This window comes from Xenopus tropicalis, chromosome 4, assembly GCF_000004195.4.
Source record: "Xenopus tropicalis strain Nigerian chromosome 4, UCB_Xtro_10.0, whole genome shotgun sequence".
Classification (NCBI taxonomy): domain Eukaryota; kingdom Metazoa; phylum Chordata; class Amphibia; order Anura; family Pipidae; genus Xenopus; species Xenopus tropicalis.
In genome coordinates, this window is record NC_030680.2 from 4,648,721 (window position 1) to 4,668,289 (window position 19,569).

The following is a 19,569-nucleotide window of genomic DNA, read 5'->3' on the forward strand; positions in this document are numbered from 1 at the left end:
GGGGGGGTGTTGATTTACAGGGTTCGATCCATGTTCATCACCCTGTGTAAGAGCTAAAAACCATGAATTTGAATTTCTGTTATCTGCCCTGGAAATGGAAATTGTTATCGACATCCACAATATCGGTCTGTTATATGGTTGCTATGGGAAACGGGTGGCATTTTAAATCCTAATTTGGAGAAAAAAAATACACATTAAAAAAAAACGACTGGACTCAATTCTGCGAGCAAACGTTATTTTAGGGTGGAAACTTATGGGCGAGATTCAAAAACTTTTCTCCTGATTCAGTTCCAGGTTTTCCCATAGACGTCAAAAGAGTTTTTATGGGATAAACACAAGGAATTCTGGGAAATCCAAAAGAGTTAAAGAAAAAAACTTTATCATAGGTTTATCCTATAGGCTGTGGGATAAACTGTGAGAAAAGTTTTTCTCATGGAATTGCATTGGGATCTATGGGAAAATCTGGAATGTAATGAGATTTTGTCATCAGATTGAAATCGGAACTACTTTTTTTTTTGTCGTGGCCCCGCCTATTTGGTTGTGGCCACACCCATTTTGACACGTCCACGCCCATTTTGACGCGTCTGTATCTATTTTTCTAGGACAGTGACTTTTTTTGACATGCTGAATTTTCGCGGAAGTTTCACGAAACAATTAGCCAATGGCGAAATGCGTAAATTTGCCGTGAATCCATGCCTGGCAAAAACATTCACGTATCATTAATTATTTCCATATCTTTTGTACATTTTTATCAAAAAAACCCAATGCATTGACCAAGGCATTTACATTTTCTTTAGAAATTAAATTCTTCTTTAAATTGCAGTAAAAAATGGAGTCTATGGGGCACATTTACTAATCCCCGAATCCCAAATGGGAAAAAAACGGATTGGAAACGAAAATTTTGCAATTTTTTTTGTCGCCGTCGCGATTGTTTCGGATTTGTCACAACTTTTTCGGATTGCGCTATAGTAAACGGCAGAAAAACCAATCCGAATGTTTCGCGACGGCGGCAAAAAAGTCGCGAAAAATATACGATAAAGTCGTAACTGCGACGAAAAAGTCGTGCAAAATACAAAATAATTGCAAAAATACCGATCATTACGGAAAAAATGCATTCTTACGCTTTCGGACGTTCGTGGATTAGTAAATGTGCCCCATAGATTTTTTTTATTTTATTTTACATGTTTATTCAAATAATTTTAAAAAAATGAAATTTAATATTATTAAATTATTTAAAAAAAATAATATTACATATAATTTAAATTATAATTAGAATATCTTTAAAAAATAATAGTAAATACATTTGAGATTTATTATAATTACAATTATTACAAAATAATTTTCACATTATTTATATCAATCTTATTGTTTATTTTGTGACAGCGACTGCATAAAATAATGTGAATTCGGGTAACTGTGATATTTTATTGTCAAAAAAAAAATCATTTTGGGGAGAACTTAATATTTTTATGAAAATAATTCCTACAGTCGCTATAGATTAAAAAATATGAATTTATTTATCAATATTTATAAAATTAGAATTTCCACGCAGCAAATCTAGAAGAAAAACACAACTAGAAAATATTTTTTTAATAAAGAAATATTTTGTTTGTAAATTTTTGTTATAAAAAATTCCCTTTCTCCATCCTGTAACATCTGATTATTTTCTATTACAAATTCGGGAGAAAATCTTACAGAAAAATATGTACTGAAAGAGCCAAAATAAACATATAATTCCCAGGAAATCTCCACTTACTAAAATTAAATTTTAAATTATTTACTTACCAGTAGTGATGGACAAAATAATTCGCCAGGCATGGATTTGCGTAAAATTTCCGTGTTCCACCACAGGCGGATTTTTTCACAAAATGGGCGTAGAAAAATAATTTCGGCCACATAGAAAAAAAATAATTGCCCGCGTAAAAAAAAAAATTCGCCTGCGTAAAAAAAAATAATTTTGCCTGTGTAAAAAATTTTTTTTCGCCCGTGTAAAAAAAAAAATTGTTGAGAATCTTTGACAAGATTTGTGAAATGGCAAAAAATCTGTGAAATGGCAAAATATTGTTGCACACTTCATTTTTTTCATGCACGCAACAATTTTTTAGACGCATAATTTTTTTACGTGGGCAACAATTTTTTGGCGCACTGCAAATTTTTTGGGTGAGAATTTTGTTGCCGCATCGCGAAATAATCTGAAAAATGTCAAAAAGATTCAAAATCGGAAGAATATTGAAATGCAGAAATTCACGGCGAATCCACGCCTGGCAAATTATTTTGCCCCTCACTAATTAAATCATATAAATATTAAAATTGAAAATAATAGAATGAAATGTCATAGAATTTAGTTCAAATTTAGTTACACAGGAAAAACCGATTACAAATACTGTTATTTACAACAAATTCAAATATTTAGGGAAAAAAATAATAATAATAAAATAATTTCTTTACCAAATTTTGACAGATTTACAAATGGAAACATTTTTTGTTTTGATAATAAATATCAAACATTCAGGTTTTTGAAACCACAATTCAAATTGATGAGTTTTAAAATGAATCGCGGCAAAAATTCAAATAAGAGCGTTGATAAATCACCCATTTAGCAAAATTTGGGTTTATGTAGTTTTAGTCTTTTTTTCTACCACAATGAAACTCATAAATGAAAAAAGTCCAAATGTTTTCGTTATTTACTAAAAATGACAACAACAAAAAAATGCAGACACTGAAATACTTAAAAAAATGTGAATATGAACTTTACTTAAATAGCACAAATATCTCCCCCAAATAATAAAAAAAACAAAAATTTGCCCAAGACACCTCCCATTGACTTCTACGTGACCTCGACAGCTTTTAGATGGCGGATTTTTACATTTTGTTTTGATGCATAATAAATGGTGAAAAATTTGTGTTTTTGGAAATTAAAAATCTGTTTTTGGAGCAAAATAATATGAATTGCGGAGGGGAAAAAAATATGACCTTCGATAAATCAGCCCCTTAGTATCATCTTGTTCAAAACATTTTGATATTTTTTTAGACCCAAATTAGTGTTAATGTCTTAATGGCATGTTTTTTTCTGCCTTATTACCCCAAAATTTAAACTGCACTTTGTTTGTTGGGGACATTGACCCCGGCACCTCGGTTTTTTTCTTTACATTCTGTAAAATCAAAAATGTTCCTATTCTGAACACTTTTTGATGTTTCTATTCCAGCATTCCAATAATGATTTGCCCCAAAAAATTTTTTTGGAATAATTGGAAAATGATATATACTGTAAATATATAAATTTGCAGTTTGAGTTCATTTTTCAAAATTTTTATTCAAATTCAATTTTGAAAAATAATGGCATTTGATGGAATTTGCTAATATTCCGTTATCAGAAAGATCGGGTTGTAGGGAATCCGTTTCTCCAAAACGATGGAACAGGCTTGGCTTGGGATCTTCACTTCTGAGAATCCCTTGAGCAAAAGTATTCTTGGAGTCCCAAATGGTGATGCCCTGCACCCACAGCCCCCCAGCACCCACAGCCCCCACAGCCGCCCTTGCCCAGACCTCCCTATTCCCCACTACAATGGGGCGGGCAAACGCAGGATAGAGGGTGGGAGGAGAAAGTGGAGACCTTACTATGTCTGGGGCCACCCCACTCCACTGGCCCCTCCCATTCCATGGACACTGGGTCTGTCCAATTGCAGCTTTTGCCATTTTAGGATATTTGACCTGCCCAACCTGGAATGGGAAGTGTTATCTCTTTATTAGAGTCACTAAGGAAGCCAATCAGAAAGTGGTTTGTTCTTAAAGATGTAGGGGGTGGTTCCTATTTTTAATTGGTCTTATTCATGACTGGCCACGCCTTAAGGCGTTAGGAGACCCCAGGAGGGCCAAGGAAGGCCGTGACCAGCAGGGTGGTTGCTATTTTTAATTGGTCTTATTCATGACTGGCCACACCTTAAGGCGTTAGGAGACCCTGGGAGGCCGAGGAAGGCCGTGACCAGCAGAAGATCAATGAAGACGTAGGCCGAAGCTGTAAGATAAACAACACTGGAACCTTGAACAAAACGGGGGGCTCTTCAAATGTCTTCGTGTTAACTGTTTGTTTCCTTTTGTTCTCTTTCCTCCCTATTCTGTCTGTTCCTGGTGAAGCGCCAAGTTAGGTTGAACCCATGGACGACCCATGATTACTCTCTTTTAGGCGCATTTCTTGCAGTGGGGGGGCAGGCAGGGCAACCCGGCTCTGTACTTTGTATCTTTACTTTTTTGCATTTGGGAAGAGAACTTGTGTAGACCCCGTCTGCTGAGACTTTGTCTTATCTGTTCCCTACACCCAGCCCTGGGCTTCCGCTCACTCAAGACTCAGAAGGCAACATTGCCCTTCATACCACCTCAGCTAAGTAGTCGAGAGAGGTACAATATCCGATTCCTCACCAAGCTTCCACTATGGGATCTTGATGAGGGAGTTGTGGCTGTTTTTCTTCCGTGTCTTGTCTTGTACGGCCTGTGACTACTGTCATGATGTAGCTGTGTGCGCCTCGTTCCTGTGACTTGCTGTCCTTGTTGTAATGTCTGTTCTATTCCAGGGTCTCTCTATCCCACCCGCATTCCTCCTTCTGTAGTCTCGGCTCATTCTTACGTCAGGGGGGGTCATCAAACTTTTGGGGCGCCCACCATAACCAAACCATTGGATTAAAATTGTTCTAAAGGGATTTGTAATAGTCGAATTTATTGAATCAATTAAATCTTCCATCTAGAGTCAGGGGTGTCCCAATGTCTAATGGAAAGGTGACACTAGTAATACTTCTAATAATAGGTTGATAGTAATCATTTCCTGCATTACGTAGATAGGGCGGAGCCTAGATATACACTCGGAAGGAGTCTGCATTTCAACCTCTCTGGGACATGTCTAAAGCTGGCCACACAGCTCCCTGGCCTTATAATATGGTAGAGGGATGACTATTGGTCCGTTGAGTTGAACCCCAAATGGGATATCTAGGTTCATATCTCCATCATGGGCTCTTTAATTATCTAGATTTTATAAGGATGTGGTCATGATAGACCGATCAGTTGGAAACATCTAAAAGTAGCCCAAGTGTGGCCAGCTTAACACTCTCAGAAGTCTGTCTGTACTTTGTGGGATCTATCTTATCTTCTCACTCCTCTCTTATCTAGACACTAATTTCTTTGGGGATTGTTCATGTTTGTAGTTTCTTTGGGGATTGTTCATGTTCTTGGTATTCTATGAACGGTCTTGGAGATATGTGAAGCCTCTCTAGGATAAGATGTTCTTGGAGGTCTCATGTGTCCGACGTTGACAAGAATATAAACACAATGGGGACTGTCTAACATGCACAGACATCTTTCCAACCTCACAGTCAGTCTAAGCTCTTATGGAGTCGTCTTACTGATGTTGCCGTGGTGATGGTGGTCATTGCTGTTTCTTTCCATTCACAGTACAATGTGGTTGTTCAGCTCCCATTAATTCTGTCTGTTTCATTATCTAGGTTGTATATTTTACAGCCACCTTTCCTTACGTGGTGCTTGTTATACTGCTCATTCGAGGAGTGACATTGCCCGGAGCTGGAGATGGCATTTGGTGGTTCATTATGCCGAAATGGGAGAAACTAATGGACGCCATGGTAGGCTTAATCTTCTTCAACTCCTATATATATCTGTTGGCCAACTCCCCTTCATATCTGCAATTCCCTATGTTCCTTAGTTGCATCCATTGACCATTCCCCTCTATTTGCTGCTCAAGTCACCCTGATGTATCTGCTCAACCACTATCCCAACTTTGTTTACTTTCATTTATTTGTATCTATGGTTCACTTCCCTTAGCTGTTTCCTTCTCCACTCTCTTCCATCATATCCCTTAATAGTAACTGTTGGCCAATGAACTCTGGTGTATTTGTTGGCCAATCCCTTAGTTGTATCAATAAGAATCTTTACTTGTAGCTGTGAGGACCATAGCCTCTTGTGTAACTGTTGGCCCTCAGTTGTATCTGACCCACTCCCAGGGTTGCTATCAGTGGGGTAAAGGGGGTACTGAAACCAGGGACCCCATGACAGTGTTCCTACCTTGAGGTGCATGGTCCTACATTGAGGGTGCAAGTTCCTATATTGAGGTGCAAGGTCCTAAATAGAAGGTTGAGGTCCTACATGGAAGAACAAGGTCGTACACTGAGTCTCAAGGTCCAACATTGAGGGTACAAGGTCCTACATTGAGGTGTAAGGTCCTAAATTGAGGGTCAATGTCACTAAAGAGCAAGGTCCTACATGGAGGCTGAAGGTCCTACATTTAAGAGCAAGGTCCAACATTGATGGTACAAGGTCCTACATTCAGGTGCAAGGTCATAAATTGAAGGTTGAAGTCCTACATGGAAGGGTCAATGTCACTAAAGAGCAAGGTCCTACATGGAGGCTCAAGGTCTTACATTAAAGAACAAAATCCTACATTGAGGGTGCAAGGTCCTAAATTGAAGGTTGAGGTCCTACATGAAAGAACAAGGTCATACACTGAGTCTCAAGGTCCTACATGGAGGCTCAAGGTCCTACATTAAAGAACAAAATCCTACATTGAGGGTGCAAGGTCCTAAATTGAAGGTTGAGGTCCTACATAAAAGAACAAAGTCATACACTGAGTCTCAAGGTCCTACATTGAGGGTCAAGGTCCTACACTAAAAAAGTCCTACATGGAGGCTCAAGGTCCTAGATTAAAGAGCAAGGACCTACATTGAGGTGCAAGGTCCTACATTGAGATGCAAGGGTCTGTTTGAATGTGCAATGTAGGTCATGATGATGTTGATGCTCACATCTTCCCGCCATGTTTAAGGTTTGGAAGGACGCGGCGACACAGATCTTCTTCTCTCTCTCAGCAGCGTGGGGCGGACTCATCACTCTCTCTTCTTACAACAAGTTTCACAATAACGTCTACAGGTTGGTGAGGGGCAAAAGCCTCCATTCAATTTTTGGGGTAACCATAGAGAAGACGGGGTGCAAGGGGAGCTACGTTAATGGGATTAATGTCATGATCTCTTTATGGCTGTAAAATTGAATGGACAACTTTTTACAGTATATTTGACCATGTACTGTAATGGTTTGGGCCACCTTGGAGCTTTTTGGAGGAAAAAGTCCTGAGGGAAATTTGAAAATTTTTTTATTTTGGGTTTCTGTAGAGGTGAACTTGTTTGGTCACCAAACAGGCTTGTCTGGGCCTCATTTGGCCACCCACGTGCAGGGTCAAATTGGGCTGATCCAAATGTTCGCCCTGGGACCAACAATTAAATTATACTTTGGGGCTTATGGAGGGCATTGGAGGTCAATGTGGCCCTTGACTGATGGGATTTTTCAAACCTGATAGATTTTCAGCCTCACTTAAGGAGGCCAACTGGTGGGCCCCATACATAGGAAACTAAGATGCCGACCTGGTCTTGAGGGATCAAGTAAGCTTCCTTCATTGGCCTTGTATGGCCATCTGAAGTCTTAAAAGACATGAGACCAGTTGTCCCACTTTGGTTTTGTTGAGTTTCCAACTGGGTTGAAGTCTCCAAGGTTGAACTACATTACACCAGAGCACAGTCCAGTTGAAAATCCCATGTGATGTCACTTCTGACCTGTAGCAAATGTTTCATAGGAAAATCATGTGGATCTCTGTGAATCTTCTCAGTAAAGAGACACAGAGGCAATAATTCCATGTAACTCCAGTTTCATTTCACACGTTTCTCTTCATTTCCGCAGGGACACACTGATTGTAACATGCACCAACAGTGCCACCAGCATCTTCGCTGGGTTTGTCATCTTCTCTGTCATTGGATTCATGGCTCATATACTCAATGTAGACATAGAAAAGGTTGCAGACCAAGGTAGGTACCAACCAGTACTGACCTGTTCCCAGTGCTCAGTCTAGTTTAGTATTATTTTTTGCCAATATGGACTGAAATTCTCTGTAGGGTTCCCAGTATAGTGTAGCAGTGATCTTCAGCCTGTGGTCAATGTTCTCTTCAAGCTTTGAAGCAAACATTCACATGTTTTTGTACACATGGCTGGAAAGGCAGTGTTTCCTGTGCCCCCCAGAAATGCAGATAGTAATAGTGGGGATAACAGTTTCAGCAGGGCAAGATATAAATGGTAAGCCAAAAGGGAAACAGTAGGGCAAGATGGGGACAGTAGGACAAGATGGAGACAGTAGGGCAAGATGGAGACAGTAGGGTAAGATGGAGACAGTAAGGACAAGATGGAGACAGTAGGGCAAGATGGAGACGGTAGAACAAGATGGAGACGGTATGGCAAGATGGAGACAGTAGGGCAAGATGGAGACAGTAGGGCAAGATGGAGACAGTAGGGCAAGATGGAGACAGTAGGGACAAGATGGAGACAGTAGGGCAAGATGGAGACAGTAGGGCAAGATGGGGACAGTAGGACAAGATGGAGACAGTAGGGCAAGATGGAGACAGTAGGGCAAGATGGGGACAGTAGGGCAAGATGGAGACAGTAGGGCAAGATGGAGACAGTAGGACAAGATGGAGACAGTAGGACAAGATGGAGACAGTAGGGCAAGATGGAGACAGTAGGGCAAGATGGGGACAGTAGGACAAGATGGAGAAGGTAGGGCAAGATGGAGACAGTAGGACAAGATGGAGACAGTAGGACAAGATGGAGACAGTAGGGCAAGATGGAGACAGCAGGGCAAGATGGGGACAGTAGGACAAGATGGAGACAGTAGGACAAGATGGAGACAGTAAGGGAAGATGGAGACAGTAGGGAAAGAGGGAGACAGTAGGGCAAGATGGGGACAGTAGGACAAGATGGAGACAGTAGGACAAGATGGAGACAGTAAGGGAAGATGGAGACAGTAGGGAAAGATGGAGACAGTAGGACAAGATGGAGACAGTAGGACAAGATGGGGACAGTAGGACAAGATGGAGACAGTAGGGCAAGATGGAGACAGTAGGGCAAGATGGAGACAGTAGGACAAGATGGAGACAGTAGGGCAAGATGGAGACGGTAGGGCAAGATGGAGACAGTAGGGCAAGATGGAGACAGTGTGGCAAGATGGAGACAGTAGGGCAAGATGGAGACAGTAGGGCAAGATGGAGACAGTAGGGCAAGATGGAGACAGTAGGGCAAGATGGAGACAGTAGGGACAAGATGGAGACAGTAGGGCAAGATGGGGACAGTAGGGCAAGATGGAGACAGTAGGGCAAGATGGAGACAGTAGGACAAGATGGAGACAGTTGGGCAAGATGGAGACAGTAGGGCAAGATGGGGACAGTAGGACAAGATGGAGAAGTTAGGGCAAGATGGAGACAGTAGGGCAAGATGGAGACAGTAGGACAAGATGGAGACAGTAGGGCAAGATGGAGACAGTAGGACAAGATGGGGACAGTAGGACAAGATGGAGACAGTAGGACAAGATGGAGACAGTAAGGGAAGATGGAGACAGTAGGGAAAGAGCGAGACAGTAGGGCAAGATGGAGACAGTAGGGCAAGATGGAGACAGTAGGACAAGATGGGGACAGTAGGACAAGATGGAGACAGTAGGGCAAGATGGAGACAGTAGGGCAAGATGGAGACAGTAGGACAAGATGGAGACAGTAGGACAAGATGGAGAAGGTAGGGCAAGATGGAGACAGTAGGGCAAGATGGAGACAGTAGGGCAAGATGGAGACAGTAGGACAAGATGGAGACAGTAGGACAAGATGGAGAAGGTAGGGCAAGATGGAGACAGTAGGGCAAGATGGAGACCGTAGGGCAAGATGGAGACAGTAGGACAAGATGGAGAAGGTAGGGCAAGATGGGGACAGTAGGACAAGATGGAGACAGTAGGGCAAGATGGAGACAGTAGGGCAAGATGGGGACAGTAGGGCAAGATGGAGACAGTAGGGCAAGATGGAGACAGTAGGACAAGATGGAGACAGTAGGACAAGATGGAGACAGTAGGGCAAGATGGAGACAGTAGGGCAAGATGGGGACAGTAGGACAAGATGGAGAAGGTAGGGCAAGATGGAGACAGTAGGACAAGAGGGAGACAGTAGGACAAGAGGGAGACAGTAGGGCAAGATGGAGACAGTAGGACAAGATGGGGACAGTAGGACAAGATGGAGACAGTAGGACAAGATGGAGACAGTAGGGGAAGATGGAGACAGTAGGGAAAGAGGGAGACAGTAGGGCAAGATGGAGACAGTAGGGCAAGATGGAGACAGTAGGACAAGATGGGGACAGAAGGACAAGATGGGGACAGTAGGGCAAGATGGGGACAGTAGGGCAAGATGGGGACAGTAGGGCAAGATGGAGACAGTAGGACAAGATGGAGACAGTAGGGCAAGATGGAGACAGTAGGGCAAGATGGGGACAGTAGGACAAGATAGAGACAGTAGGGCAAGATGGAGACAGTAGGGCAAGATGGAGACAGTAGGACAAGATGGAGACAGTAGGGCAAGATGGAGACAGTAGGACAAGATGGAGACAGTAGGGCAAGATGGAGACAGTAGGGCAAGATGGAGACAGTAGGGCAAGATGGGGACAGTAGGACAAGATAGAGACAGTAGGGCAAGATGGAGACAGTAGGGCAAGATAGATACAGTAGGACAAGATAGAGACAGTAGGACAAGATGGAGACAGTAGGGCAAGATGGAGACAGTTGGGCATCAATTGAAAAAAAATGTGATTGGTTGCAATGAGACACTGCCCAGTGATTAATGAGCCCCAGTTTATTTTCCTCCGGTTTTGCCCAACCTGTGGCCCTTCCATTGCTGTGTAAGTACCTTTTCCAGCTGAGGGGCCACACAAAGGCCTTTTTGCTTTGGGCCATTGAGAATGTGAAGCCAGTTTGTATAGGAATGTGTCTGGGCTACAGAGCTGACTCTCTGGGACGGGCTGTGATGCCCCAATTGGCTGCGTCTCTCACTGATATAATTACTGTCTCTTGTACTTAATATAATCACAGGGTTATTAGCACCGGGGGCAAATGTTTCTAATTGTGCTAATTAGGGTCTCACATTGCCTTCTGCTCTAACGGCCGCGAACCAACCCTCACTTACATATTGCAAGGATTATGGGAGCGACGCATCCAGCTCTGCAGCTACTGACTGATATCCCTAGGGGGCTGTTCCTGCTGAATTGTGCTTAGTACAGGGAAATCCCTATGTGCCATAGTTTTATGGTATCTCTCTGTACAGGCTATGAGCAAACTTAGGGGGCTGTTCCTGCTGAATTGTGCTTAGTACAGGGAAATCCCTATGTGCCATAGTTTTATGGTATCTCTCTGTACAGGCTATGAGCAAACTTAGGGGGCTGTTCCTGCTGAATTGTGCTTAGTACAGGGGAATCCCTATGTGCCATAGTTTTATGGTATCTCTCTGTACAGGCTATGAGCAAACTTAGGGGGCTGTTCCTGCTGAATTGTGCTTAGTACAGGGGAATCCCTATGTGCCATAGTTTTATGGTATCTCTCTGTACAGGCTATGAGCAAACATGGGGGCTGTTCCTGCTGAATTGTGCTTAGTACAGGGGAATCCCTATGTGCTATAGTTTTATGGTATCTCTCTGTACAGGCTATGAGCAAACTTAGGGGGCTGTTCCTGCTGAATTGTGCTTAGTACAGGGGAATCCCTATGTGCTATAGTTTTATGGTATCTCTCTGTACAGGCTATGAGCAAACTTAGGGGGCTGTTCCTGCTGAATTGTGCTTAGTACAGGGGAATCCCTATGTGCTATAGTTTTATGGTATCTCTCTGTACAGGCTATGAGCAAACTTAGGGGGCTGTTCCTGCTGAATTGTGCTTAGTACAGGGAAATCCCTATGTGCCATAGTTTTATGGTATCTCTCTGTACAGGCTATGAGCAAACTTAGGGGGCTGTTCCTGCTGAATTGTGCTTAGTACAGGGAAATCCCTATGTGCCATAGTTTTATGGTATCTCTCTGTACAGGCTATGAGCAAACTTAGGGGGCTGTTCCTGCTGAATTGTGCTTAGTACAGGGGAATCCCTATGTGCCATAGTTTTATGGTATCTCTCTGTACAGGCTATGAGCAAACTTAGGGGGCTGTTCCTGCTGAATTGTGCTTAGTACAGGGGAATCCCTATGTGCCATAGTTTTATGGTATCTCTCTGTACAGGCTATGAGCAAACATGGGGGCTGTTCCTGCTGAATTGTGCTTAGTACAGGGGAATCCCTATGTGCTATAGTTTTATGGTATCTCTCTGTACAGGCTATGAGCAAACTTAGGGGGCTGTTCCTGCTGAATTGTGCTTAGTACAGGGGAATCCCTATGTGCCATAGTTTTATGGTATCTCTCTGTACAGACTATGAGCAAACATGGGGGCTGTTCCTGCTGAATTGTGCTTAATACAGGGGAATCCCTATGTGCTATAGTTTTATGGTATCTCTCTGTACAGACTATGGGAAAACTTAGGGGGCTGTTCCTGCTGAATTGTGCTTAGTACAGGGGAATCCCTATGTGCCATAGTTTTATGGTATCTCTCTGTACAGGCTATGGGCAAACTTAGGGGGCTGTTCCTGCTGAATTGTGCTTAGTACAGGGGAATCCCTATGTGCCATAGTTTTATGGTATCTCTCTGTACAGGCTATGGGCAAACTTAGGGGGCTGTTCCTGCTGAATTGTGCTTAGTACAGGGGAATCCCTATGTGCCATAGTTTTATGGTATCTCTTTGTACAGGCTATGAGCAAACTTAGGGGGCTGTTCCTGCTGAATTGTGCTTAGTACAGGGGAATCCCTATGTGCCATAGTTTTATGGTATCTCTTTGTACAGGCTATGAGCAAACTTAGGGGGCTGTTCCTGCTGAATTGTGCTTAGTACAGGGGAATCCCTATGTGCCATAGTTTTATGGTATCTCTCTGTACAGGCTATGAGCAAACTTAGGGGGCTGTTCCTGCTGAATTGTGCTTAGTACAGGGGAATCCCTATGTGCCATAGTTTTATGGTATCTCTCTGTACAGGCTATGAGCAAACTTAGGGGGCTGTTCCTGCTGAATTGTGCTTAGTACAGGGGAATCCCTATGTGCCATAGTTTTATGGTATCTCTCTGTACAGGCTATGAGCAAACTTAGGGGGCTGTTCCTGCTGAATTGTGCTTAGTACAGGGGAATCCCTATGTGCCATAGTTTTATGGTATCTCTCTGTATAGGCTATGAGCAAACTTAGGGGGCTGTTCCTGCTGAATTGTGCTTAGTACAGGGGAATCCCTATGTGCCATAGTTTTATGGTATCTCTCTGTACAGGCTATGGGCAAACTTAGGGGGCTGTTCCTGCTGAATTGTGCTTAGTACAGGGGAATCCCTATGTGCCATAGTTTTATGGTATCTCTCTGTACAGGCTATGAGCAAACTTAGGGGGCTGTTCCTGCTGAATTGTGCTTAGTACAGGGGAATCCCTATGTGCCATAGTTTTATGGTATCTCTCTGTACAGGCTATGAGCAAACATGGGGGCTGTTCCTGCTGAATTGTGCTTAGTACAGGGGAATCCCTATGTGCTATAGTTTTATGGTATCTCTCTGTACAGGCTATGAGCAAACTTAGGGGGCTGTTCCTGCTGAATTGTGCTTAGTACAGGGGAATCCCTATGTGCCATAGTTTTATGGTATCTCTCTGTACAGACTATGAGCAAACATGGGGGCTGTTCCTGCTGAATTGTGCTTAATACAGGGGAATCCCTATGTGCTATAGTTTTATGGTATCTCTCTGTACAGACTATGGGAAAACTTAGGGGGCTGTTCCTGCTGAATTGTGCTTAGTACAGGGGAATCCCTATGTGCCATAGTTTTATGGTATCTCTCTGTACAGACTATGAGCAAACAAGGGGGCTGTTCCTGCTGAATTGTGCTTAGTACAGGGGAATCCCTATGTGCCATAGTTTTATGGTATCTCTCTGTACAGACTATGGGCAAACTTAGGGGGCTGTTCCTGCTGAATTGTGCTTAGTACAGGGGAATCCCTATGTGCCATAGTTTTATGGTATCTCTCTGTACAGGCTATGGGCAAACTTAGGGGGCTGTTCCTGCTGAATTGTGCTTAGTACAGGGGAATCCCTATGTGCCATAGTTTTATGGTATCTCTTTGTACAGGCTATGAGCAAACTTAGGGGGCTGTTCCTGCTGAATTGTGCTTAGTACAGGGGAATCCCTATGTGCCATAGTTTTATGGTATCTCTTTGTACAGGCTATGAGCAAACTTAGGGGGCTGTTCCTGCTGAATTGTGCTTAGTACAGGGGAATCCCTATGTGCCATAGTTTTATGGTATCTCTCTGTACAGGCTATGAGCAAACTTAGGGGGCTGTTCCTGCTGAATTGTGCTTAGTACAGGGGAATCCCTATGTGCCATAGTTTTATGGTATCTCTCTGTACAGGCTATGAGCAAACTTAGGGGGCTGTTCCTGCTGAATTGTGCTTAGTACAGGGGAATCCCTATGTGCCATAGTTTTATGGTATCTCTCTGTACAGGCTATGAGCAAACTTAGGGGGCTGTTCCTGCTGAATTGTGCTTAGTACAGGGGAATCCCTATGTGCCATAGTTTTATGGTATCTCTCTGTATAGGCTATGAGCAAACTTAGGGGGCTGTTCCTGCTGAATTGTGCTTAGTACAGGGGAATCCCTATGTGCCATAGTTTTATGGTATCTCTCTGTACAGGCTATGGGCAAACTTAGGGGGCTGTTCCTGCTGAATTGTGCTTAGTACAGGGGAATCCCTATGTGCCATAGTTTTATGGTATCTCTCTGTACAGGCTATGAGCAAACTTAGGGGGCTGTTCCTGCTGAATTGTGCTTAGTACAGGGGAATCCCTCTGTGCCATAGTTTTATGGTATCTCTCTAGCTGTGGCCCAGTAACTAATGGTTTCAATGCTGTTTTGCTCCCGCAGGTCCCGGTATCGCCTTCGTTGTGTACCCTGAGGCGCTGACCAGACTCCCCCTCTCTCCATTCTGGGCCATTATATTCTTCCTGATGCTTCTCACCCTCGGGTTGGACACAATGGTATATTCTATGTTACATACATGTTTCCTACTGCACATATTAATGCAAACCTGCCATTTCCGTGCTGCAGATAGAAAAGACCAATAGTTGGCGGCGCCACCTGCTGATCTCTCCTGGTACTGCCCAGTTCCACACATAAGGTCTCATATTGGTCATAGGGATAAGAACAAAAAAAGCAAATGAATGAATGTAAGTTCAGTGGACCCACAGTGCCCCCTTGTGGCCGGTTCTTCCAGTGCAACAGACTATATCTTTTCTATGAGGCCCTGTTTATAAAACCAAGGGGAAGTATACCCCCTTGCGCAACATGATGGCAATAACCAGAGTTTGGGTTGAACATACTTCCTGCCTATTGTTTTAGTTACAAAAAAATGCTATTATTTTGTCTTGTTTCTTTGGCGAAACAGAGCAACTGCAGCTCCTCCATGTTTGGTCCTTGTGAGGCAGATAGATTCCCAGCACACAAATAATACCCCCCACATATCGAACTTCTTATCTATAAGCCAAAACAGTTACAACAAATGCAGGAGTAAGGGGGTTGTTTATACAGAGGTCCCTGTCACTGTATATCAGACAGACAGATGCAGAAGGCAGATGATTTGTGGTTACTTACCTACTGGGCATTCCTTGCACTGCAACAGTCTGATAAAAGCTTTTAAAACTATTGTATGAGGAGTTACTGTGGCTACACTGACCCCTACTGGTCATTCCTTGCACAGCAAGAGTCTGATAAAAGCCTCCAAATCTATTGTATGAGGAGTTACTGTGGCTACACTGACCCCTACTGGTCATTCCTTGCACTGCAACAGTCTGATAAAAGCCTTCAAAACTATTGTATGAGGAGTTACTGTGGCTACACTGACCCCTACTGGTCATTCCTTGCACAGCAAGAGTCTGATAAAAGCCTCCAAATCTATTGTATGAGGAGTTACTGTGGCTACACTGACCCCTACTGGTCATTCCTTGCACTGCAACAGTCTGATTAAAGCCTCCAAAACTATTGTATGAGGCGTTACTGTGGCTACACTGACCCCTACTGGTCATTCCTTGCACTGCAACAGTCTGATAAAAGCCTCCAAATCTATTGTATGAGGAGTTACTGTGGCTACACTGACCCCTACTGGTCATTCCTTGCACAGCAAGAGTCTGATAAAAGCCTCCAAATCTATTGTATGAGAAGTTACTGTGGCTACACTGACACCTACTGGTCATTCCTTGCACTGCAACAGTCTGATTAAAGCCTCCAAAACTATTGTATGGGGAGTTACTGTGGCTACACTGACCCCTACTGGTCATTCCTTTCACTGCAACAATCTGATAAAAGCCTCCAAAACAATTGTATGAGGAGTTACTGTGGCTACACTGACCCCTACTGGTCATTCCTTGCACAGCAAGAGTCTGATAAAAGCCTCCAAATCTATTGTATGAGGAGTTACTGTGGCTACACTGACCCCTACTGGTCATTCCTTGCACTGCAACAGTCTGATAAAAGCCTTCAAAACTATTGTATGAGGAGTTACTGTGGCTACACTGACCCCTACTGGTCATTCCTTGCACTGCAACAGTCTGATTAAAGCCTCCAAAACTATTGTATGAGGCGTTACTGTGGCTACACTGACCCCTACTGGTCATTCCTTGCACTGCAACAATCTGATAAAAGCCTCCAAAACGATTGTATGAGGAGTTACTGTGGCTACACTGACCCCTACTGGTCATTCCTTGCACTGCAACAATCTGATAAAAGCCTCCAAAACGATTGTATGAGGAGTTACTGTGGCTACACTGACCCCTACTGGTCATTCCTTTCACTGCAACAGTCTGATAAAAGCCTTTAAAACTATTGTATGAGAAGTTACTGTGGCTACACTGACACCTACTGCAACAGTCTGATTTAAGCCTCCAAAACTATTGTATGAGGAGTTACTGTGGCTACACTGACCCCTACTGGGCATTCCTTGCACTGCAAGAGTCTGATAAAAGCCTTCAAAACTATTGTATAAGGAGTTACTGTGGCTACACTGACCCCTACTGGTCATTCCTTGCACTGCAAGAGTCTGATAAAAGCCTTCAAAACTATTGTATGAGGAGTTACTGTGGCTACACTGACCCCTACTGTTCATTCCTTTCACTGCAACAGTCTGATTAAAACCTCCAAAACTATTGTATGAGGAGTTACTGTGGCTACACTGACCCCTACTGGTCATTCCTTGCACTGCAACAATCTGATTAAAGCCTCCAAAACTATTGTATGAGGAGTTACTGTGGCTACACTGACCCCTACTGGTCATTCCTTGCACTGCAACAGTCTGATTAAAGCCTCCAAAACTATTGTATGAGAAGTTACTGTGGCTACACTGACCCCTACTGGTCATTCCTTGCAGTGCAACAGTCTGATTAAAGCCTCCAAAACTATTGTATGAGGCGTTACTGTGGCTACACTGACCCCTACTGGTCATTCCTCTCACTGCAACAGTCTGATAAAAGCCTTTAAAACTATTGTATGAGAAGTTACTGTGGCTACACTGACACCTACTGGTCATTCCTTGCACTGCAACAGTCTGATTAAAGCCTCCAAAACTATTGTATGAAGAGTTACTGTGGCTACACTGACACCTACTGGTCATTCCTTGTACTGCAAGAGTCTGATTAAAGCCTCCAAAACTATTGTATGGGGAGTTACTGTGGCTACACTGATCCCTACTGGTCATTCCTTCACAGCAACAGTCTGATAAAAGCCTCCAAAACTATTGTATGGGGAGTTACTGTGGTTACACTGACCCCTACTGGTCATTCCTTGCACTGCAACAGTCTGATTAAAGCCTCCAAAACTATTGTATGAGGAGTTACTGTGGCTACACTGACCCCTACTGGTCATTCCTTGTACTGCAACAGTCTGATTAAAGCCTCCAAAACTATTGTATGGGGAGTTACTGTGGCTACACTGACCCCTACTGGTCATTCCTTCACAGCAACAGTCTGATAAAAGCCTCCAAAACTATTGTATGGGGAGTTACTGTGGCTACACTGACCCCTACTGGGCATTCCTTGCACTGCAAGAGTCTGATAAAAGCCTTCCAAACTATTGTATAAGGAGTTACTGTGGCTACACTGACCCCTACTGGGCATTCCTCTCACTGCAAGAGTCTGATAAAAGCCTTCAAAACTATTGTATAAGGAGTTACTGTGGCTACACTGACCCCTACTGGTCATTCCTTGCACTGCAAGAGTCTGATAAAAGCCTTCAAAACTATTGTATGAGGAGTTACTGTGGCTACACTGACCCCTACTGGTCATTCCTTTCACTGCAACAGTCTGATTAAAACCTCCAAAACTATTGTATGAGGAGTTACTGTGGCTACACTGACCCCTACTGGTCATTCCTTGCACTGCAACAATCTGATTAAAGCCTCCAAAACTATTGTATGAGGAGTTACTGTGGCTACACTGACCCCTACTGGTCATTCCTTGCACTGCAACAATCTGATAAAAGCCTCCAAAACTATTGTATGAGGAGTTACTGTGGCTACACTGACCCCTACTGTTCATTCCTTTCACTGCAACAGTCTGATTAAAACCTCCAAAACTATTGTATGGGGAGTTACTGTGGCTACACTGACCCCTACTGTTCATTCCTTTCACTGCAACAGTCTGATTAAAACCTCCAAAACTATTGTATGAGGAGTTACTGTGGCTACACTGACCCCTACTGGTCATTCCTTGCACTGCAACAATCTGATTAAAGCCTCCAAAACTATTGTATGAGGAGTTACTGTGGCTACACTGACCCCTACTGGTCATTCCTTGCACTGCAACAATCTGATAAAAGCCTCCAAAACTATTGTATGAGGAGTTACTGTGGCTACACTGACCCCTACTGGTCATTCCTTGCACTGCAACAGTCTGATTAAAGCCTCCAAAACTATTGTATGAGGAGTTACTGTGGCTACACTGACCCCTACTGGTCATTCCTTGCACTGCAACAATCTGATTAAAGCCTCCAAAACTATTGTATGAGGAGTTACTGTGGCTACACTGACCCCTACTGGTCATTCCTTGCACTGCAACAATCTGATAAAAGCCTCCAAAACTATTGTATGAGGAGTTACTGTGGCTACACTGACCCCTACTGGTCATTCCTTTCACTGCAACAGTCTGATAAAAGCCTTTAAAACTATTGTATGAGAAGTTACTGTGGCTACACTGACACCTACTGGTCATTCCTTGCACTGCAACAGTCTGATTAAAGCCTCCAAAACTATTCTATGGGGAGTTACTGTGGCTACACTGACCCCTACTGGTCATTCCTTCACAGCAACAGTCTGATAAAAGCCTCCAAAACTATTCTATGGGGAGTTACTGTGGTTACACTGACCCCTACTGGTCATTCCTTGCACTGCAACAGTCTGATTAAAGCCTCCAAAACTATTGTATGAGGAGTTACTGTGGCTACACTGACCCCTACTGGTCATTCCTTGCAGTGCAACAGTCTGATTAAAGCCTCCAAAACTATTGTATGAGGCGTTACTGTGGCTACACTGACCCCTACTGGTCATTCCTCTCACTGCAACAGTCTGATAAAAGCCTTTAAAACT

At 43.3% G+C, this 19,569-nt stretch overlaps 1 protein-coding gene across 1 annotated transcript in view; it reads left to right on the forward strand.

Annotated features, from left to right (window-relative positions):
• Window positions 1–19,569, forward strand: part of slc6a5 (solute carrier family 6 member 5) — a 58,739-nt gene that overhangs the window by 22,293 nt on the left and 16,877 nt on the right. The window contains exons 8-11 of the mRNA XM_031900388.1: window positions 5,490–5,624; window positions 6,818–6,921; window positions 7,723–7,847; window positions 14,865–14,977. Of these exons, the coding sequence (XP_031756248.1) occupies window positions 5,490–5,624; window positions 6,818–6,921; window positions 7,723–7,847; window positions 14,865–14,977 (477 nt within the window). The remainder of the gene's footprint in view (window positions 1–5,489; window positions 5,625–6,817; window positions 6,922–7,722; window positions 7,848–14,864; window positions 14,978–19,569) is intronic.